Source organism: Mauremys mutica, chromosome 2, assembly GCF_020497125.1.
Source record: "Mauremys mutica isolate MM-2020 ecotype Southern chromosome 2, ASM2049712v1, whole genome shotgun sequence".
Classification (NCBI taxonomy): domain Eukaryota; kingdom Metazoa; phylum Chordata; order Testudines; family Geoemydidae; genus Mauremys; species Mauremys mutica.
Window position 1 is genome coordinate 87,143,060 of NC_059073.1, and position 24,103 is coordinate 87,167,162.

The following is a 24,103-nucleotide window of genomic DNA, read 5'->3' on the forward strand; positions in this document are numbered from 1 at the left end:
CTTAAGAATGTTCCCATCATGGAAATATGTAGAGCCATGACTTGAACCTCCATTCATACATTTTCTGAACACTATGAGGTTGCTCATGTCTCAGCTTCTGATGCCATGTTTGGCTCTACTGTACAATCTTCAATCTGAGATTCAACTCTGAAGCCCCACCCCTCCGTAGACAATACTATCAGTAGTCCCCTAGAGTGGAGCAGCCATAGGGACACTATTTGAAGAAGAAGAGAGAGTTACTCACCCTTGTGCAGTAACTGTTGTTCTACGAGATGTGTGTCCCTGTGGGTGCTCTACTACCCGCCCTCTTCTCCTCTGTTTTAGAGTTCTTCTTCGAGTGATTGCTCATATTCATTCCATGTAGGTGTGCGCGCGCCACGTGCACGTTCGTCGGAAGACTTTTACCCTAGCAACTCAGTGGGTCGGCTGGGCGCCCCCTGGAGTGGCGCCACCATGGCCCCACATATATACACCAGCCGACCCACCCACTCCTCAGTTCCTTCTTACCGCCCGTGTTGGTCGTTGGAACAGTGGAGTGCAGCTTAGCTGACCTCCATCTCCCTAGCATTCTCATAGTTCTCCTTGTGTATATAGTTGTAAAATTGGTTGTAATTTAGATAAGTGTAGTTAAAATTAATTGCTAAGTTAGTGTTTAGTGAGTTTAGTCGGGGTCGGGGCTTAGGCCCTCCCCGCACCGGGACCGGAGCACATGCCCGGCTCCCCGGGATTCAAGCCGTGCTCGGCTTGCCATCGGCCGATGCCTACAGGAGATCCGCATGACTCCTGTTTGAAGTGCCTCGGCGAGTCGCACTTATCTGCTAAGTGCTCAATTTGTAAGTCATTTAAGCCTCGCACCAAGAAGGAGCGGGATGTTAGACTTAAGCAGCTCCTTATGGAGGCGGCTCTTACCCCTCCATCCTCGGCACCGAGTGCACCGCCATCGGACTCGAGGAGTTCCTCTTCGGCACCGGGCCACACCGGTGCACCCACTCCTTTCCGGCACCGGATGTCCCCGGCTCCCAAGTCAAGCCAGAGGCGCTCGCTCTCTCCCCGAGCGAAGAAAGCTAAGACCCCTGCCGCTCCGGCACCGCCCGAAGTGCGGCACGAGGGCACGGCTCCGTCGCACCGCCCGGTGCCTGCTGTCACCGCGGCACCTGCTAAGCCGTTGCCGTCGACTCCGGTCCGTCAACATCAACTTACAGGTGGAGGAGGTCCCAGAGGTCGAGGACCCTGTCGTCAGCATCCTGGCAGCTGACGCGCCCACCAGAGTGGCTCTGCCGTTCATTAAAACTATCCAGGCCAAGGCAGATACATTGTGGCAATCGCCGGCATCTATTCCGCCAACGGCAAAGGAAGTCGAGCGCAAATACATGGTGCCATCCCGAGGGTATGAGTACCTCTATATGCATCCTCCTCCCTCCTCCCTGGTAGTCCAGTCGGTCAATGAAAAGGAGCGCCATGGACAGCCGGTCCCCGCTCCAAAATCCAAGGAGGCCAGGCGGATGGACCTCCTGGGTCGCAAGGTGTATTCGGCCGGCGCCTTGCAGCTGCGCGTAGCGAATCAGCATGCTCTGCTGAGTCGCTACGATTACAACACCTGGGCAGAGATGGCTAAATTCTGGGAGTTGCTTCCCCCAGATTCCCGCCAGGAGTTTAAGGCCTTCCTGGAGGAAGGGAAGAAGGTGGCTAGGACCTCTTTGCAGGCTTCCCTAGACGCGGCGGACTCCGCAGCCAGGACCTTGGCAGCCGGCGTTACCATGAGGCGCATCTCCTGGCTGCAGGCTTCCAACCTTCCGCCTGAGGTCCAGTATACAATTCAGGACTTGCCCTTCGAGGGCAAGAATTTATTCTCGGAGAAAACTGACACAAGGCTCCAGAATCTAAAAGACAAATAGGGTTACTATGCGTAACCTGGGTATGCATACTCCCATAACCCAGCGGCGCACTTACCGCCCCCAGCCCTTCTGTCCCTACTCTGTACCTAGCAGAGGCAAGATTTCAGCAGACGCCGAGGGCGCGGAGGCCGCAGGCGCTATTCGGGCCCTCAGTCTAACCAGAATCGCGGCTCCTCCAAACCGCAACCGGACCCGAAGTCATCCTTTTGAAGGCACGCCCGGGGACAGCATACCACTTCCAGTTCGGGATCCTTTCCCTCCCTTCTCCAACCGCCTCTCTTATTTTTTTCCCTGCGTGGTCCCACCTGACCTCGGACGTCTGGGTCCTGCGCACCATGAAGCACGGATACCACCTCCAGTTTGCTTTTAGAGTTCTTTACAATGTTGCTCCAGGATACAGAAGGAACTGAGGGTGGTTTGCCTGTGCAGCTGTATATAGCCACGGTGCAGGGTACTAGGCTACAGCGGGCGTATATGAAGGCCGAACAGATATGATTACCTAAAATCTCCGATCTGAGGCGGGAGCACCCATAGGGGGACACATGTCAAAGAACCACAGTTACTGTGCAAGGTGAGTAACCGTCTCTTCTGGGAACTTCTCACGTGAAATCCCCGCCCCAAATTTCCGCTTATTTAAGCAAAGAAAGCAAGGAAGACTCATAACTCCAAGAAATTTTCTGGGGTGAAATTCTGGCTTCATTGTCATCAGTGGAAGTTTTACCACTGACTTCAGCAGGGTCAGGATTTCACTCCTAGTTCCTAACTCAGTGCCAGATTAGACCCAGCCCCCATAGAAATACAAGATAATGGTGAATTTCTAAGGAGAAGGATATATATAAAATCCAAAAATCAACTACATATGTCCTGAAATAAACCCCCTTCTGTTCTTCAGTCTAAATCTTATTAGAAGCCACCTGAGAGAGGAATGCACACACTGACACCATTTGGTCAAAGCCGCATTATCTTCTGGTGACTCAATAAGCTGCCATTAGTTCAGTTATTAACCAAGTCTTTCTCTTTTCCGCCAGTGTGATTTAACATCAATAATATGTGTGGCCAGAATAGTGGGGTCAAGATTTATTGTTTGTGTTCAACATCTTTGCCCCCCACACCTTTTATACTTCTGCTGCACACAGAAAAACTGCCATCCCTCACCACTATTCATATCTCTATTGCTTTTTTCTTGTCAGTGAACAATTTGAGTTTTCCAAAGCATTTAACTAGAGTATGCATCTCTATTAATACTCCTGAGAGGGCCATGAGCCTGCCTACTGATTAATTATTGTTGAAATTTAATGAAAGAATAAAGATAAAAAATATTGGTACTGGCCAGGAGAGTAGGCTTAGCCCTTCATTGTAATTCACTTACACTGAGTTTCATGGAAGTCTTATTGCAGTATTGGTAGATGGACTGTGCTGGTGGATTTTACATTGGATGTGAACTGGGATCTTCAAAGTCAGTGATTCCTGAGTTGTCCGAGGATCTACAACATATAATGCTTGTATTTTGGGACAAATCTTTGTGCCCAACTCAAGAAGCTGTGCTGAGCATGAAACAGACAGGAGAGGAGAGGGAGGCATCTTCCTTCCCAGGCAGTGGAACAGCCGAAGAACCACTCTATAGTGGCTACTTCAGTCCCATGACTAGGTCCTCTGATCCAGCTCTCCCTGCTCCTCCCCCACTTCACATCTGCTGCACACAGATGCACACCCTTGGCACAATATACCTAATCCTGACTATAGCCCCATCCTATGCATTTTGAAACTGCACCTGCTATGCAGAAGGGATCAAGATTTTTTTCCTTGCTGCGGACACGCACACTCTTTTTTCCACACAATGTAAAGCAGACCTCTCAACAGCTTCATGGATTATGTTTGTTTAAATTTACTGCAGTATTGTTTAAATCTATTGCAGTATGAAATAAGCTTAAAACACCCGTATTTCCATAGTATAATTCAGTTTCATAGCACTTTATATGGTCTCCATAAATTGTACCTACAGCGACCCTTGAGAAGAGACCCAACCATTAGAGACTAAACATACAAGCATTTAAAACTAGCTTCTAATGTCAAATATCTGTGGCCTCAAAGAGGTTCATAAAGCAAATACGTATGTCCCAGAGTGAGTCAGAATAAAATAATGCTATCCAGCACAGCAGTCTAAGTCTTGATGTTTGCAGCTCCAAAAAGCTTTTGGCAACAGAGGGACTCTGTTGGAAGTGGTTAGGGAACCTTGCTCCACTAGTCAGTTACGCCTTGTACTTATTCCCTTTGGGGATTAATACCATTCTTGGAACAGGATGTGTCTTTATCTATGTGCATCATTCCACTAAGATTTAACTTTTTGATGAGTCTGATTGCAATATCTTCTATGGTACCTTTACTACTTTGAACTGGTGATTTTCAGTTCTGGCTTATAGATCAGGATTAAATTCATACCTACATTTAGGTACTATTTGCCAACATATTGTATCATTTAAATGAAGTCATTTTGGTTTGAGAGACTAGAATAGTAACACATTTCTCTTTCTACAGTTGTTTGAATGTGGTAACACAAGGATACCCTATAAGAATTCTAAAACAAAACCTTGTCAAATTACATGCACCAGTTAGACAACTAAACTGAGCAAAGGCAAATTAGTCTGAAGCCAGGAATATGGCTGCTTTGGCTTGACATTTTATATTGAGACATTTTGCAGCCAAGAGTCCAAACTAATGTTGCAGGGTAATAAGTTATTGTGTGTACTGTATATAAAACATGGGTTAAATCTTTTTTAAGTCATTTAGAACTTCAAATGAAGTTTTCCTGTTAAGACTGAGCAAGACTGCTAGCTTTGGCTTATTAAGAATAAGTAGACTAGATAATCCCATAAAATGTGTAAACAGGTCCTCTGTGTCACTTCAGCATTTAGAGAAGCATATTACTGAAATGATACTGCACTAAAACTGGCACTAAAATCATCTCTTCTTTAGATGTAGCCTGTTAATACATTTTTGCCATTCGTTCCTGCAGCCAGAAAAAGTGTGGTCTGCAGCCAAAAATGGCTTCAGGATTTTAGTTTGCTTTGATTACAACTATTTCAATCAACTTGTATTTCTTTTTGTAATTATCTGTGAAGAGGGGTTTCAAACATATGAATTGCTAAGAGCAGACTGCTATAGTTATTCTCGATGAAACCTTGTGTATACCTAAATTACTATACCTAGGAATGTGTGGTAAAAACTTTTCTGTAACACCAGTAATAGGAATTCTGGCGCAAACCTCGGTATATCCCTGCCAGATACACCAGGCAGCCTTTTGTAACTTGACAGTTGTCAAATCCATCGTCAGCAACAGGAGTTTGGAAGTCATAGCTCTTCTTGATTCTTGTCTGTGGAATCACTGACTCCTTAGTTATCTAGTTTATTTCATCCTGTCATTGTTCTTGTCTGCTCAATGTATCATTAGGGAAATGGGCATTGCTAGAAAGAGCCAAACCACAACAAAGTGCAACCCAAGTTTCACATCCCTGTGTCCTCCCCCATGTATTTTTTCTCAGTAAAGTACTAGTGGAGTTTAAAAGTGAGGGGGAGAAGGAATTGGCATTTTAAGCCTAGGATGGCAGGGGTTCTCCTCAGTTTAATTTAGACAGGCACCTGAGGTCAGCAAGCTGAGAATGAACAGGAGGGTGATAGTAAAGAGAGCCGTACGAACACTGTTGGTGAAGAGGGTGCCCCTGAGGAGACTCTAATTTGAAGTATAATAATGGTCTAAACTCTGCTGCTTGGCTTTCCAATTGCTTTGTAGACAATAGGGAATACTTGTGTTTTATGTGCTACTCAACACAATACAAGCTGGTTTGGCCAAATTCATCCCTAATTTTGCACCATAACTTCAGTGGAGTTACACCAGGGAATTTTGTCTTCACTCTTTGGATTGGTAACACATGTTCAGTCCAAAAATATGCTGGCTTCTTTATCACCTTTGTCTAGTGATTTTAAAGCACAATGCCATGATATGATGCAATTCAGTACAAGAGGCCAAAAAGGCATATGAAAACTGCCAGAACTGTAAAAGCAATGCCTCTGAACTAACACGCACCTTGGATGGTTGGCATATGAGTTTTTTCCAAAATGGAGTTGGTATATCTGGATATTTTCAAATATATGGTTATGCACACTAAACACAAAGAACCAGGCCAAACATTGTTACAAAGGTATTAAGGCTTTTGGTTTAAGTTGTAAGAGCTTGGGGGAGGGGAAACTAGTCAGACATGCAAATTCATTCTGCATGCCTCTGTCCAAGGCTGGAGGCCTAAAGCGAGCTTAACTAAACTCATGAGAGAAGATAAAGAAGTGAAAAATATATGCAGGCAAGAAATAAGAATACTGAGCCAGTTTGTGTTGTCAATTATATCAGTGCAAATCTGAAGTAACTCTACTGATCTCAATGGACTTCAGATTTAAACCTATGTTACTGAGATTAGAGACTGGCTCATTAGATTAAAAATCAAGCACAGGTGTTATTCAGTTAGGAATAAATTAAACACTTGCAATCACCTTTGCCCTTACAAAAGTCTTTAAAGTATAACTTTACAGTATTTTAATGTCATGATGAAAGCAAAAAAACTTATTATATGAATCCATAAAAAGTGTATATTCCCTTATTTAATCTTGTATCCTGTGTATAGAATTACCTAGGTAAGTTTCAGCAAAACTTTGTGGTGCCTGGTTCTTTAACTTTCCCCTCTCATTACAACACATTAGTATCATTCTACAAAACTCAACCAGGAAGGGCCAGGGAGACTTTTTAATTGGGAGCTGTCACATGATTAAGGTACTACGAGAGCATGGAATTTTTTAGATAAACCTTCCAGAAGAGTATAAGACCATGGGTAATTTACTTTTTTGAGATGGAGAACAAGAAACAAACCATCCAAGATAAGAGTGAAAATGCAGGATTTCTCATTACTGTCATCTTCAATTAAAAGTCACATTTGCAAGGCAAAGTTCTTACTAAAACAGTCCTAAAACACTGGAATTCGCAAGTGTTATATTTGTTAGAGACACAGGACTACAGACAGCATATCTCAGTGTGTAATTAGAATTTGATCACGCACTGTCACAAACTCTTTCCATTTTCCACACTGGCCTAAACCATGGAGGTACACTTCCCTCACTATTCAAATGAAGATCACCACAAATAGCAAACAATAACCAACACTAAGGCCATGTCTACACTTACCAGGGATCAACGCTGCTGCGATTGATGAAGGGGGGGTCGATTTAGCAGGTCTAGAGAAGACCAGCTAAATTAACCTCAGAGAGCTCTCCAGGCGACTGCAGTACTCTATCAGAACGAGAGGATTAAGATAAGTTGACCGGAGTGTCTCCTGTCAACACAGCACAGCGTAGACACCCAGTAAGTCTACCTAAGCTACGTTGACTTACATAATTTAGGCCAACTTGCCCCCGTAGTGTAGACAAAGCCTAAGTCAGTACTACAAACATATTAAACTAAAATTATTACTACCCTAAACCTATTCATTATGTTCACCAGAGTTTGAATTTGTGGTAGATACTACTTTTTTTTTCCCCTTCAATGTAAAAGGCCTTGTGAGTGATTCAAAGAGCTGGAGTCTATATGTTTGCGATCTCCAATGTATTTAGACAAAATGTTTACATTTCACCCACTCAGTATCCATTGTAATTGCCACTGTAGCCAGCCAACATAATGATATACTTTTGCCCTGCAGTGTTCACATGTTCCTATACAAAAAAACAGCCAGGTACATATAATACTATCCTGCCAACATCTGCACTGGGTTGAATTTTGCCTTCATTGCATAATATTAGGTGTCATATGTACTGTACAACTTAGGCGCAATAGGTAAAATTTCTAGAATGTCTATATTGCAGTTAACCACCCAGGGCTGGCCTGTGCCAGCTGATTCAGACTCATGGGGCTCAAGCTAAGGGGCTGTTTAATAGAGGTCTAGATGTTTGGGCTCAGGCTGCAGTCTGACCTCTGGAACTCTCCTACCTTGCAGGGCCCTAGAGCCCTGGCTCCAGGCAAAGCCCAAACGTATACACTGCATTTAAACAGCTCCTTAGCCTGAGCTCCAGTGATCTGGCATGGACCAGTTGCGGGTTTTTAATTGTAGTATAGACATACCCCATGCCCTAGGAGACCAAGGAGCATGAAACTCAAGGACTTTCAGTGAGTCTTAGGCTCATAAATAATTTAGGACCTTTTGAAAATGTTACCCAATGAGCAGTGTTAAGGGGCAATTAATTATTATTATTAACTTTGAATGTCCTTGCTTTTCAGATGTTAGTGATTTTTGTATAACAATGTTAGAGAAGGAAATAGAAGCTCAACATACATTGCCATGTTGCGTCGTTCATGGGCCTGATTCTGATCTCACCGACACCAGTGTGAATCAGCCCTAATTTTACTGAAGTCAATGAATTTAGACAAGTGTGAAACTTGTATAAATTACAGTAGTTCTCTTTGGTGGTTAATTTAAATAGAGATCAAGTATCAGAGGGGTAGCCGTGTTAGTCTGGTTCTGTAAAAGCAGCAAAGAATCCTGTGGCACCTTATAGACTAACAGACGTTTTGCAGCATGAGCTTTCGTGGGTGAATACCCACTTCTTGCATCCGAAGAAGTGGGTATTCACCCACAAAAGCTCATGCTGCAAAACGTCTGTTAGTCTATAAGGTGCCACAGGATTCTTTGCTGCTTAAATAGAGATGGAACTGCTTAAAATGAACAAGACAGGTTTTTGATGGAGAGCAAGGATTGGGAGTACGGTCCTTTGGTCAAAGAAACTTTTTAGTACCCTTCTTATCTTTTAAATCTGTATAAATATTGACACCCCCCCCCATGCAAATAATATACATTCACTTTCAGGAAGACATTTACATTTCTATGATTTGGCTAGGACAACATTTTTTACAAATATGTTGTAAACACTATCAAAAGGGATTTGAAATAGACTCCAGCTACACAACTATTATCACATCAACGCTATATGGCCCTGATATCATACAGTACACTGGCTATCCTACTGGAAAAGTCCTTTAACAAAGACCCTTCCAAACAATAAAAAAAGGTCAGTAAACTGTGACCCTGGATCTGCCTTCAGTGTCAAAGTTTTTAAAACAGAAGAACATTGATTTTTTTATTATTATTCCATCTTCAGAAAGGAAACAAACAAAAACTTGCAGTTTAATTAAAAGTGTTTTACAGAAATATAAATGTACAGAGTTTTATGAATTTTCTCAGATGGATAATATTTGACTTTCCTCTTTCTACAAATACTTAGCTGAAAATCAACCAAGAGTACCACTGGGGATACCACAAGAAAGAACTCCCCTGCAGCCATCGCAGCCAAGAACACCACTACAGCCATTGCAGCCAAGAATAGTAATACAACCACCACGACAAGGAGCCCCTCTTCAGCCATCACAACCAAGAACTCCCCTACAACCATCATTGCCAGGTTCAGCCACTTTACCACTTTTGCCTGGATCAACTGGGATCATTATGGAGTCTGGACAGGCTGGTCCTCCTGGCACAGTTGTAAAGTCAGGAAGTAGACGGCCTAAAGGCATAGATGGTCAGTATACCTTGCCCATAGCTGAAGGATATGCAGGAGCACCAGGTGAGAAAACTGAAATGTTATCCAAGTGATCACTTTATAATATTCGCCCCCAAAGCCAGTGTTACTGGACTTGCATTATGTTGAAGTACAGAACAACACGTAGCTCTGCTAAAATTATAGACTAGCAGGGTCTTTCATCAATAAGTAAGACAAGCTGATCTGTCAGATTCCAGCAGTGAGTTTGTTACTCTCCACACAGTGACATTAAAGCTGCCCTAGGTGCAGGGGGCATATTGGGGCTGGCTACGGGATAGAAGGTGACAGAACTGGAGTGTGATGCACGTTGCCAGTCCCCTGCAGGATATGAAATGATGCTTAACTGGCATAAGTTAGAGCTGTTATATTAGAACAGCCTTTGGCTAATTTAATTTGCATGATGTCTATTTTGGCTGCAGCTGGTCACAAGACCAGAGGAGACATAAAGAAGGCCTCAAGCCAACTTCGCCTCCCTGGCCAAAGCTGCATCAAGCATAATCTCAGTACAATTGCTATATAGTCCTCAGTTGTGAAACTATGTACCACTAGCTTAAAATAACGTGTTTTGCCACAGTACACACAACAGAGCCGATGCACTGTAATGGGGAATGTGGTCCCCTTTGCTATGGCTGCTACTGTTTTTTAACAGTCTTAGGCCTGGTCTACACTGGGGGGGGAGAGGAGGTATCGATCCAAATACGCAACTTCAGCTACGAGAATAGCGTGGCTGAAGTCGACGTATCTTAGATCAAATTAAAATTACTTTGTGTCCTCATGGGGCTGGATCGACGGCCACGGCTCCCCCGTCAACTTTGCTTCTGCCTCTCGCACTGCTGGAGTTCAGCAGTCGATGAGAGAGCGATTGGGGATCAATTTATCGCATCTATACTATACACAATAAATCGATCCCAGATAGATTGATCGCTACCTGCCGATCCGGCGGGTAGTGTAGATGTACCCTTAGTGGTAAGAGTTTCTGCCATCTGCTACTATGCACTTGTTGAAATGAGTTACTATTTCATAAAAAGAAAAGAAAATATTAGTAAACTCTTGTGATATTTAGACTGTTGTACTCTTATTCACTATGTAACATAACTTCTTTTGTTTTGTAGGGTATCCAAAATCTTCTCCGCCTTCTACAGACTCACAAGGTAATCCAGTTGTTACCTAGGAATTCTTTGAACAACTATTCACTTATTTCATAAAGAGAAAATGCTAGTAGGGTGAAATTGAAGAGCAAGAATGTGAACACTTTTAGGGCACAAGCACAATTCTGATCTCTTTATACTGGAAAGGGACAACCACCAGGGATGATAGCTTTCTCCCCTTTTTATTCACACTAGCACTCCTGTCCTGGCTGAGAGGATGTTCAGGGCACATGGAGTATGAGAAAGTAATGGAGAAAGTGGCACTTAATATATATTTAATTTTTTTCTTTCAGTGCCTGGAAGGTCACTACTTAGAGAACTAACTGAAAGTTATGGGTCATTTTTAGGATTTAGCTTTAAGTTTACAGGGACTCTAACACTGTCCTGCCAACCCCAAGTGTTCAAAAATAATGAGTCAAGCCTCAAAAAACCATAACACTTGTTTCATGGAGATGCTAAAAATCAGATTTAAAAAAATAATAATTTGGGGGTTCTTTTTATTTGCCTTCTGGTTTTTGAACCTTTAAGGGTTAATCCTTTCATACTTTTTTTCTGCAACCATCAGGGCTAATAACTTATATTTTTCTTTTCAAATGAAAACTGAGATTCTTACATAATCATATGATTCTAGAAGCTGGAGTTTTAAGAAAAACACCAAATATCACAAACCTCAGTTTGCAACACTATTGTTGACTTAATTATCCTATTTTAAACAAGCACATTCCTTACCTATTTTACCAAGAATACTTTAGATTATTAAAAAAATCCAATTTACTTTTCATTGTTTATGCACTTTGTTCACTTTTATTCATTTCTTTCCTCCTGGGCAATGAAAGTCAGTGAAATCAATTTCACTTCTGTTTAGACTCATTTTAACTTACAGGTTCTCAGTGCTGGATGTCGGAGTGTTTAGTTAAATGAACTAGTTTAGTTTATTTGAACTGTTGTACTTTCTGTACACCACTATACACCAATACATTTGGATTACAAAAAGTGTAAACTTTCAATAAATGAACAGAATTTATTAGTTTAATTAGCCCAAATATTAGTTTGCTAGGTGATATGACTACCCTATAACCTTTAAAAAATCTTTTAGTTTAGCCCTTTTTATATCTAAGCAATGAATATTGTTATCCTGGATCAAAGTGGATCCTCCTACACGCTCTTCACAGAGAATGATTTAATCAAATTCTTGTTTGAAGAAATGTCAGCAACAGATAAAAATGAAACATTAGAATTTTATGGCCTTTGAAGACACTTCCTTAGGACTTAGTTCGCTGGTGCTAAGAAAATTGCAGACACAAGGCATGACAAATTGGTCTGGGAATTGAAATGAAAACAATTGTAAGAGTTCATGCTACAATCTTGAGGCTAAAACTAACTGATTAGAAACTTAATATAGCCTTAGAGGAGGCTTTGTATTTGGGAAATGTGGGGGTGGGAACAAGAAGCAATAGGTTAGGGTTCTGGAAAGGGATAAGAAGTAAAGGAAAAAAGTATTGGTGTCAACAGAAGCCATGATAAACTTCTAGACTTATATATTAAGATCATACTCTCACAGTGTTTTTTTCCTTGGTACTGGTATTTGCATTTTATAGACAAGTGTTTTCACTGGCTTATGGTTAAATCATATGAAACATAACGGTATAATATGCTTTAAATGTTAAAGATGTTGAGATACATAAATAACGTTTTATTGTGGCAGCCATTATTTGCACTCAGGAAATATATTAATGGAAATAGACACCATCCCCATTTTTAATTTCTCATCCAAAGACCCACATCCAGTCAATTTTATGTACAGAGTTAATATCTCAACGGAACATAGGGCTGAGCTGGCCCTTCTTGTATTTGAATGTGTGCTTCCCAAAATAATAGTTTTTTCAAGCCTGAGACTTAGATTACTAGACCATCCCACCCAGCACTCTTTTAACTTCTGCTCCTGTATAGTTTCTACAGTGCTGAAAGTGTTATAAGTGCCGAGTTGATGGCTCTGCTCCAGTCCGCTGGACTAGTCTTATCCTCTTCTTGGGTAATAATTTCCATATTTTCTGTATCATAGAATTTCATCTAACCTCTTCAAGTTCAAGAATATCCATTGATATACAACTAACAGCTAAAGTTCAAGTTCACCTGTAGTTCAATAAAAATAAAAAAAATCCAAGAAAATAGTGCTTTGCACTTGCATACCACTTCTTATCCAAAGCTTTTCAAGCATTTTACAGATGTTAATAAATTAAATCTCATGGTTCACTTTTGAGGTAAGGAAGTAAATGTTAGCTGTATTTTACAGGCAGGGAAACTGAAACAAAGAAAGATTAAATGATAGGATCAAAGTGGATCCTCCTAAGCTCTCTCTATATAGAACAAATTTAGTTAAATCATTGTTGACAGAAATAGCAGCAGCACATAAAAATGACACACTAGAATTTTATGGAGTCTGGAGCCATTTTCTTAGAATCTTTGCTCGTTGGGAGTTGAGAAAATTTCAGACACAGGCCATGACAAATAGGATTGGGAAATGATGAGAGAGAGCTTGTAAGAGCCCTAAGTCGCACAGCAAGTCAAGGACTGAGCCAAGAACAGGACTTGGATCTTCTGACTCACAGTCCTGTGCCTTAATTATTTCCTCTCATGCTTCTATTAACGCAGTTTGTGAAGATTGTATACTCATACTAGGGTTTCACTGAAAGCTGACGGTTCCTTTAAAAAGAAACTGTATCCAAAGTGCAGTATTGTATACAGCTGAGCCAGTGGACACCATTGATCGTGAATACCTTTTATCCTTTGAAGTATATAAATAAAACATTCAGATATTTCTTTATGTAACATTTGTTTGATTCTGAATTGTTCAGACTTGTCTAATACCTAGCTATCATGAATTTCTCCATGTTGTCTTGCAAAGATGTTGTTTTAAGAATTGCTGATGTCCAGGTATGTGATATTTGAAGAAGAATTGGGTAGGGGACATGGGTATTTAAGGAGACTAATAAGTAGATGACCGTGAGCATTCTGTCCCCTTGAACTCAAAGGTGGGATTTGGAAGGACATAAAGGATGGGGGGAGGGGGCAATGTTACTAACAGACCCAGGGGAGAAACATAATTAAACTAAGCAGAGAGAGTGTTTTGGGGGGGGCAGACTTCACTGGCAAGTGTTACTTACAAACAAACCCCACCACCTAGGCCAGACCTTTAGCTGATGTAAATCAATGTACCTTCATTCATTCATTCAGAAGAGCTACACTGCTTTATACCACCTGATGTCCCTCAAAGACTTGTCTGCATGGCACCAGCAAAGTGCAGTAGAGCTGTGTGATTTGTAAAGCACACTATCATGCTGTGCTCTAACTGCCCTGGGTCAACCCTACTGGCGCAGTCCAAAAGATACCTAGTTCACATTAATATAACACCCCTCTGGCACTCTTTGCCATGCCATGTAGACAAGCCCCTAGACTTACTTAGGGACAATTTCAGAGGTGACTGTGAGAGTCTGAGATACGTAACTTCATCCTTCCAGGACCCATCGTCTGAAAAAGAGTAAGTTACACTTCCTTAGACTCAGACTCTCACACACTGACATATAACTTACAAACGTATGCTTCCTTTTCTATACTGTTCTATACATGTTCTTATACTATCCTCATCACTGTAGTATCTGAGTGCCTTCCAATGCATTAAGCAGTTTGATAAACATCTGTCACATGTGGTTCATGCTTTCTATGGGCAGCGGGTATATAGGCCAGGGGAGGTTAAGCCGGTGGCAGCACACAACCGGTTGCGGGTTTTGGCGGTTTGCACATGGGAAGTTTTTGCTTATTATTATTATCATCATTATTATTATTTATTAAAAGCTCAGGTTCTTCAGGAAGAGACAAGAGCTCTTCCCACGGGGTGGCGTGGGGTCTCAGGAGGGGAGGCAGAGCTGGGGCAGCTTGGGCTGATCACATGGGGGGCGGGGCTCCTCCAGCTGCGGAGGAGTGGAAAGGGTGGGGGCAGGCAGCTAGGCTCCCCGAAGGAGGGCTCCACCTGCCACCATGATTCTCTCTCTTATCTTTTCCATGGGGGAAGGGAGAGGGAATTGTGTGATGTTTTGGTTGTGAGGTTTTATTTCATCTCTGAATACAGCCCATTGAGTCTTGAGGAGTCATAAGTTATTGCAGGGGTAGGCAACCTATGGCACGTGTGCTGCCTTGGGCACGCGAGCTGATTTTCAGTGGCACTCACGCTGCCCGGGTCCTGGCCACTGGTCTGGGGGGCTCTGCATTTTAATTGAATTTTAAATGAAGCTTCTTAAACATTTTAAAAACCTTATTTACTTTACATACAATAGTTTAGTTATATATTATAGACTTATAGAAAGAGACTGTCTAAAAATGTTAAAATGTATTACTGGCACGCAAAACCTTAAATTAGAGTGAATAAATGAAGACTCAGCAATCACTTCTGAAAGGTTGCTGACTCCTGAGTTATTGTAACTTATATGCTGAAAATCCAGAAGAGATGAGTGCAGCAAGAGCTGCAGGTAGAAGAGAGGTGTAAGTAGATGTAAGCTAAAGCAGGTTAATATTTTAACTCCATTTTCTTATGACTCCTCAGCATACAAATTACATCAACTTAGCTTCCCTTATACACACTCATTTCCAAATAAGTAGGTGTTGTTAGCCCTACGGGAGTCTAATTGAATTGACAGGAGCATAAGGAACGTTAACTTGCACATCACTCCGAAGTCCTTCAGTCAGTTTCCTTGCATATGAGAAACCTGGCTAACAAACTATACTGCCTGCCTATCTGCAGCAGTAAAGCACATACGTGTTACCTATATTTTTATTTATGCTTTTCTTTCTATTTTTGTAGTTCCACAATGCAACATGCTTTTATTTGAGATCTTGAGTTTTCAAACCTGAAACTCAGACAGAGAAAATAACTTTAATCTTGTGCGGAAGAACAGAATTGGTAGGTGATGGAGTACGGTGGAGAGGTCATGTTCCACCTCTCCAAATGCTGCTGTGAGGGACTTGTAAGGTATTAGAATCATAGAATCATAGAATCTCAGGGTTGGAAGGGACCTCAGGAGGTCATCTAGTCCAACCCCCTGCTCAAAGCAGGACCAAACCCAACTAAATCATCCCAGCCAGGGCTTTGTCAAGCCTGACCTTAAAAACCTCTAAGGAAGGAGATTCCACTACCTCCCTAGGTAACCCATTCCAGTGCTTCACCACCCTACTAGTGAAAAAGTTTTTCCTAATATCCAACCTAAACCTCCCCCTCTGCAACTTGAGACCATTACTCCTTGTTCTGTCATCTTCTACCACTGAGAACAGTCTAGATCCATCCTCTTTGGAACCCCCTTTCAGGTAGTTGAAAGCAGCTATCAAATCCCCCCTCATTCTTCTCTTCTGCAGACTAAACAATCCCAGTTCCCTCAGCCTCTCCTCATAAGTCATGTGCTCCAGCCCCCTAATCATTTTTGTTGCCCTCCGCTGGACTCTCTCCAATTTATCCACATCCTTCTTGTAGTGTGGGGCCCAAAACTGGACACAGTACTCCAAATGAGGCCTCACCAGTGCTGAGTAGAGGGGGATGATCACATCCCTTGATCTGCTGGAAATGCCCCTACTTATACAACCCAAAATGCCATTAGCCTTCTTGGCAACAAGGGCACACTGTTGACTCATATTCAGCTTTTCGTCCACCGTAACCCCTAGGTCCTTTTCTGCAGAACTGCTACCCAGCCATTCGGTCCCTAGTCTGTAGCAGTGCATGGGATTCTTCCGTCCTAAGTGCAGGACTCTGCACTTGTCCTTGTTGAACCTCATCATATTTCTTTTGGCCCAATCCTCTAATTTGTCTAGGTCCCTCTGTATCCTATCCCTACCCTCCAGCGTATCAACCACTCCTCCCAGTTTAGTGTCATCTGCAAACTTGCTACGGGTGCAGTCCACACCATCCTCCAGATCGTTAATGAAGATATTGAACAAAACCGGCCCCAGCACCGACCCTTGGGGCACTCCACTTGATACCGGTTGCCATCTAGACATGGAACCATTGATCACTACCCGTTGAGCCCGACCATCTAGCCAGTTTTCTATCCACCTTACCGTCCATTCATCCAGCCCAGACTTCTTTAACTTGCTGGCAAGAATACTGTGGGAGACTGTATCAAAAGCTTTGCTAAAATCCAGAAATAGTACATCCACTGCTTTCCCCTCATCCACAGAGCCGGTTATCTCGTCATAGAAGGCAATTAGGTTAGTCAGGCATGGGTGTTAGGTCTGGGTGTGATTCGCTGCAGTGCCTTCTTTCCCACTCTCTCTTTCCACCTTCTTCCACTCCCTACCTACTAAAAAACTCAGTTGTCGTCTTTTCCTATTTCTCTTCTGTACCATGTAGTTAAAACTTTGAGTAGATGCTGTACTAGGGAAATGTGAAAATCTGAAGCAATTTCAGCTGTAAAATCTTCGTAAAGATAAGAATGTTAATCCAAAGAGCATTAGTGCAGAGTGTCTAAGAGAAACAAGACCAGAGGTAGTCTTTGAGTGCTGTTGCGCAGATCCAGTAGTGGAGAATGATCTTCTGAGAGGAAGCTCAAACCATGCAAAGGAGCAGGGCATTACCACTGATTGGAGAAGTGAATAAGGACATCAGCTAGGAAGATGAACCAGGCAAAGCCGAGGGAATCGAGCAGAAGGATGGAGATGAGAAAACTCCAGTTCAGGAAGAGTATGGTGCACAGTTGGCAGCGATTATCCAGGCAGGAGCAGCCAGTAGCAGCATGGTTCCTGAAGAAGGGAGCTCAGAAAGCAGCATGAAACACCTGGGCTGAAATCTTGGCCCTAATGAAGTCTATGGCAACACTCTCATGGCATTGTAGGCCATTCCTCCTGAATACCCTTCTCTCCTTCTCAAGAGGAGCATGTGTTAAAGAAAACCTTGGTAGGTGAACTCAGTTGCCAAGCTCCTCTGCTGCTCTCGGGTAGGTTGTACTATGGGAGGAAACATTATTGCTCAGTCATTTTGTGGTGAGACAATTGGAAAATGACCCAGTGGCACTCATGCCAGCCTCTCCAGATTAACAGAAAACAATGTATGTGCAAGGCCACAAACAAACTATACTATAAGCACCAAGAGAAAAAGGCAACATCTTTATTCTGATTGTCTCTGGATTCTGTTCTCTTCCCCATTCTAGGACCTACTGCTGCTGCCACCTCTCTGGTGTCTTTTTCGGCTGGTCTTACTCAGAAGCCTTTCCCCAGTGATGCAGGCGTGGTCCATTTTAACAAAGTGCTTGTGAATGATGGAGACTATTATAATCCTAACACAGGTAACAGCCAAAAAGGGACATACAGGGGAGCTGGGAAGCCGGCTGGGCAATATCATAGAGACGTTATTACATTATCTTGAATGTTGCCAAGGTGCTTGTGCCGGAGAAACAAAATACATAGTTCTATGGTATAAATCAGACACACCTTGGTTAAAACTACCTGTCACACACTGAGGATGACCCAGCCTTTAAGTGCAAGTATCTATGCATTTACAAAAAGACTTTGTTACAGGGAATTCAGGTTGCTTAGCAGAGATTTGTATCCTTCCAGAACATGGAAGTTGGCAGCAGAAAATTTAAACCAAAACACAAATACTAGAAAACCAGGAAATGCTGCATTATGGTCATGACCCCCAACCCTTGCCATCTCTGCAATCTCCATGATTCCTCACAGCAGTGATTAGGGAGGGAGCAGAGTTAAGGGTATGGGAGGCATGACTGTAATTCTACATTTCCTGGTTTTGTCTCTCTTAGAGATGTGTTTCTGGGTACCATATTCTATGTTCTGGAAGGGTACAAGGCCCTGTTTAGCAACCTTATTTCCCCTTTAACAATGTTTACCGTTAGTAAATTTCCCTTGTTGTTTGAGAAATTGATGGTTGTGAGGGGGACATGGCTGAAGGACCCTTTGGGGACATATGATGGAGTTCCCTGGGCACAAGTAGCTGCTCCTCAGCCACTAGTTCCTGGCTCCTCTAGATGTAGGTATTGTTGGAGGGTTATAGGAACGTGGAAACTGAGGGGCTGTGAGAAGTGCAGGTAGGGCTCTGTACAGTCCTTGTGACCAGAAGAGGCTGATGGCGAATCCCAAAGCCTTTACCCCAGATGGGGGAGAAGTGGGTGAAGGAGGAATTTAGAGTTCCCCTTTGTCCCAGGAGTGGCTGAGGTATTCCCTTGCCTGCCTTCCTCTTTTGATATTTGCAACTGCCACTGCATACCCCAGGAGGCGTGCAGATGAGTGTGAGCTGTGCCCTTCATCTCAATGGTCATATTGTTCTCTCCTTTCCCATCATCACCTAGTCTAAGTGCTGTGAGCCTCTGGCATGTTAGGGAACCTGCCAGTTCCCACAGGCTTTGTCTTCACAGATGCAAAAGATGTATTTTTAAGCTCAGGGTAACTGTGAGCACTATTCTGAGGTAAAAACTCAGTGAAGATGAGGCACTTTAGTTTTGCTAAGAAGCAATTAAACTTGCCAAGTCAGCACTATGCCCTTACCTAGTCCTGAGCTAAGTCCCCATGTGTGTAGCATGCTCCTAGTTTCCCAGTTCTCATCTCTCTTGGTATACGTGACCTGTACTGCACTTGCCCATTCTCCACTCCTCAGCCCCCACCAGTGCTGAATGTTACAATGCCAAAGTCCCTTTGTGGATCTAATCCTCTGTTCATTCCTTCCTTTTTGCAGCCAGCTGTGGGGTGGGGACCTGTCCTCTATGCCCAGACTCTTCTTTTTCTAACCTAGATTTCCACATTTTTCTGCTGGATGTGGCCTGAGTGTGAGCCACCCTACTTAGGCTGAGCACCCCCCTCTCCCTCAAAACTCTGACTTGATCAACTTTGGCACATAGTACAGAACTATTACTTTGTGCTGACTAGAGTTTTAGGTGGTGGTAATGATATCAGACTAGATAACATGAGCAAACACCACACATTGAAATCCTACTCCAGACAAAGCCTGAGGGCTTGTCTACAGATGGGTGTCATTTGGAATAGCTATTCCACTTTAAATCCACATGCTGTGGAATAACTGCCTATTGTCAGCCCAAGAAACACATCAGACAGAGCAGAGGGTGGTGAGATTTCTATATCAAACGGGCCTTTTCCTCTACAGTGCTTATGCTGGGTATGAGCAGCAAGTGGATGACGGTGTAGTTTTAAAATGAAATTGTCATTATTTCTACTGCACTGGAGAGTGTCCATCAGTAAAACTGTAATTAAATGTCTTTGCAGGCATCTTCACATCTCCCTATGAAGGGCGCTATCTGATCACCGCCGTCCTTGCTCCTGAAAGGGATGAGTATGTAGAAGCAGTGCTGTCTGTTGCCAATGCAAGCGTTGCTCAGCTCCACACAGCTGGTTATAGAAGAGAGCTGCTTGAGTATCACAAACCACGATCAGGGAAACGAACCTGTGGTGGAGCTGGAACATTCCACCTCGTTCTTCACCTAAAAGCTGGAGATGAAGTAAACATTGTCGTTACTGGGGGCAAGCTGGCCTACACGGATTCCGATGAAATGTACTCCACGTTTAGTGGAGTTCTTCTCTATCCAGCCATTGCTCATGTCTAGGCTCCTCGTGATAAGAAGGGTAAGAGATTCAGAAGAAATAAAATTTGAAGCTTTAATATATTAATTTTATATATTTGATTTGAGTGGTGGGTTTATGATCCATATTTAACTCTACCTTCTCCCCCCTGCAAGACTTCTAAGTTCTGCCACAGTAAAAGGCATGTTTACAACAGTTAAACTAACTCCTTCTCCCAAACTCTACAGAGTACAAATTTACTGTTTGACACAATTTCTACTCAGTCTGCATAGGTAGCTCTCTAATTTGCTCTGGTATTACTCCTTAGTAAACAATTTGCCAATTTCCATCTCCCCCCCCCCTCCCCCCACCACACACACACAGTATCACTGTCAGTTCCATATGCCCAAACCTGGTCACTTGAAATCCTACATTTTTGTTTTCCACTTGTGCAGAGATGAGGAAGTGATGATTACATAGGACTGAGCTGATCTCTGCCCAGATATTGGGTTGTTTAGTATCTGAACAGCTGATCTTTGGGTCAGCAGTCTTCATTTAAGCAAAAAATAGCTCCAGGGAGTTATGGACAATGGTTACTCTAGGCAAAAAGGATATTGTTTGTCTGTTCAAAGGGTAAACCTCCGCTCTCAGTTGCAAAATAAATCAGTCACATCATATTCAACTGGAAACACCTGTAAGGAGAGAATTTGGCCCTAGCTCAAGTATTTGATGCAGAACTGAGTCACTTTCTGCTGATGGGGGAAAAAGGAAGATGAGTAGAAGCTTCCTTTGAGTCATAGCGCCTGGCTTTGAAAGCTTAAGACAAAAACTGTTGAGAACAAACTTAAACTTTCCCTCCAGTATGAGTGCTAAAGCTAGCAACAGGAAACTTAACGGTTATCTGTGAGCCATTAGAAAAGGTGCATTCAACTGGAACTGGTCTACCTTTCAAAAACTACACTTTCATGTGCCAATTTTCAGAGGTTTTACAATTAAGAGAAAAAAAGTCTTTAGCCTGATGCTAGGTGACAAACCCACCAACCACAGGGGAAAACTGGCTACAGAAGGGAATATCAAAGCTGTTTCTAGCTAGCGTGCTGTCAAATACACAAACTGAATAACATTTTCTTTAGTCTTTGTTTTAGTAACCATGTTATTTGTAGCAGCAGTGACAAACTTTCAGACAAGGGTGCATTTTACATTATGTACTCCAACCAGATAGAAGGCTTCCCTTTGTCTTGAGTAAATGAAATACATTTTAGACGCCACTGTAGATTTCCTCGTGCCTTCATTAAAGTGGTGACCAGTCAAATTATGTGTTAACTCATTAAATCTGGTAGTATTTTGATCCTTTTTGTGGCTAGAAAAAAATCCAACAGCAATCTGAGTGGGAACATGCTGCAGCTGTGTAAAAAAAAAAAAATCTAAAAACTGAAGTTTAATAGTCTACTTTGTATAGAGTTTTATTTATAGCAGCGATGTGTAAATATTTTAACTTTTCTACTGACAAATCCAGAACAGCTTAGTCTCTGTACGACTACAATTGTTAAGAGGTTAGCACTCCCTTTCCTGTGATGAGGTATGATAAATATATATCTAGTCAACATCTTGTTACAGCTGAGGTGGTAACTTTGGAATAGAAGCTCATTAAGAACTCTGTTGTGGGAAGTCTTTAGCTCATTGCTTGGAAACAGAATGAGCTCAGCTTTCAGGGTCAGTTTGAGAAGCTAATACACCAGCTACAGAAGAAACTGTTACTCTATCATGGAATTCTGATAGAAAGTTTCTTCATAGATTTGTTTGACTGTAGTTTTTATAAGCAAAGTATCAGAATCTCTGTTGGAACTTTAACACAATCTTTAGTAAAAGTTGTTGGCACATTCTTGTTTTCCAGTGAGCAAGTCAGAGCTAAGCTGAGGCTAGGATTTTGTGCGGTGTATAGTAGGAAAACTACTAAGCACAGGAGCTGCTGTCTCTCAGCCAGTGATAGACAGCACACTCAACGCTTCATAACTTAAGTTCCCCTTCTTTCACTGGAAGCTATATGTTGTTTTCCCTGAAACCATAGTGTCGCTTTAAGTGTTAGCATGCTGTATGACAAAGCAAGCAGCTCTATAAGGGGGTGGGGTGTATTTTAAGTCCGCTTCATGCTTTCAAGCCATGTCTATTAGTGTAGACATAGGCCAGATGGCCTCTCTCTCTGTGAGCCAATTATGACAACCAGTTTTGTCCTAGTATAGGCAAAGAAGTGAGAGACTCCTTAAGTTTTCTTACACTCCTCCCAGAAGTTGGCTCCAGGCGATGTGTGACTCAAGTGTTGTTACAATATTGGTGGCTGTCCTAGAAATGATTCATGGAAACAATGTGAGCTGAGCACTCAGGGAAACCCACTTGGCAGGAAAGCTCCCTTTAAAAAAAAAACCAAAAAACAAACTGTCTAATGAATCAGTGATAGAGAAGTACAGGGGGTAGTGCTGCTGATTTAGCCAGAGAAGCCTTGCAGCATGGAAATATAACATGAATGAGATCTTCAACCTAACAGAAGAACATTAGTCAAGCCTGTTATGTGCCAATTTCAAGGCAGGTTGGAAAGAATCTGAGAACAAATCATACAAGACAGAGATTTACAAGAGCTAGTGTCTGTCATTCTGCGGCTGGGCAGACACACACGAAGACCTCTCAAGAACACTAGAACTATTGAGATGAGAGGAGCTTGCAAGATAGCATCATATATAAAGGCAGTCAAAGCAGAATACCCAGATCATTGAGAACAAACAAGAATTTGTCAGAACTATTCTAGAACAGAGGTCTGTATCCGGAAAGACAGATTCCACACAGTGGCCAAACATGACCAAGGATTTCTGAGTCATGGTGAGCAGATGTGATACAGGTGAGGAAATGCAGACAAAGCCGCTAAAAGACAACAAAAAATATTGCCTAACAGACCTTGGAACAAAGTAGGAATGGACCTTTTCACCAAACACCACCTCGTTATTATAGACAACTATTCACATTTCTGGGAACTAGATGAACTACCATAGCAACCATCCTAGACAAAGAAGCAGTGTGGTATCCTGACCTGTATAGATTCAGACAGACCACAAGTTACTTTCAGTGAGCTTGTGCAATTTACCTTGGAATAGGAATTTAGTCACAGCACAGCATTGACTGGTTTTTAAAAAGTGCAAAAAGCCAAAGAGAAAATACAGAAGCTAGTCTTGAGCGGAGAAACACTCACACAGACTGCATTAATAGTAGCCTGGTACCATGCTTGATGTCAAGATGCACATGTATTGTGGTGTCTAGTCCCAGCCTTACTACAGCAAGCAGTAATGAAAGAAGTTGAATAGAGGCCAGTGAACTATGCAGTCCACTGAAACTTGATCAGCAGAACACAGATGGACCGAGAGAGAACAGAACAGACTCAAAACACCACAGTGCCATAGGAACCAAGTGCAAAGTCAGTCTCTTGTCACAAGACAGACCCGTGTTCACTCCAACATCAAATCACCTGCAAGGTATGCACCAGACTTTAAGGATTGTTCTTTCAAGCTTTGTAAAGTTAAGCGGGAGTAAAAACCAGTTGGTGGTGTGTTAAGTTATGATATATGCTTTAACCATGTATAATATTAAGCAGTTATAGTATTTTTGTTATCTCAAATAAATATGATGAGGGATTTTACAATAGACAGCTTTCCAGTAAGGGGCATTATTGTATGATTAATATGCTTTTGTATAGAGTAATGTCTAGGAAGAGTGTAAGTGGAGAAAAAGGAGAGCCTGAACGTTGCACTGTCTAGCCTCTCTTTTTAGCCTTGGAAAGAGAATGTGCAGCACAGCCAGCAGAAGTGTAGGGTGTTTATTTAAAAC

The 24,103-nt window shown here is 42.4% G+C and overlaps 1 protein-coding gene across 3 annotated transcripts in view; it reads left to right on the forward strand.

The window, feature by feature from the left end:
• Positions 1–24,103, forward strand: part of EMILIN2 (elastin microfibril interfacer 2) — an 85,394-nt gene that overhangs the window by 46,185 nt on the left and 15,106 nt on the right. The window contains exons 5-9 of one of the 3 annotated variants that reach the window (XM_045003680.1): positions 9,207–9,545; positions 10,634–10,672; positions 17,857–17,991; positions 19,940–20,296; positions 22,474–23,820. In XM_045003680.1, the coding sequence (XP_044859615.1) occupies positions 9,207–9,545; positions 10,634–10,672; positions 17,857–17,991; positions 19,940–20,277 (851 nt within the window). In that variant the 3' untranslated portion in view covers positions 20,278–20,296; positions 22,474–23,820. Of the gene's footprint in view, positions 1–9,206; positions 9,546–10,633; positions 10,673–17,856; positions 17,992–19,939; positions 21,621–22,473; positions 23,821–24,103 lie in introns of those variants that run through there. The other 2 variants (XM_045003682.1, XM_045003679.1) reach the window with 2 other exon arrangements.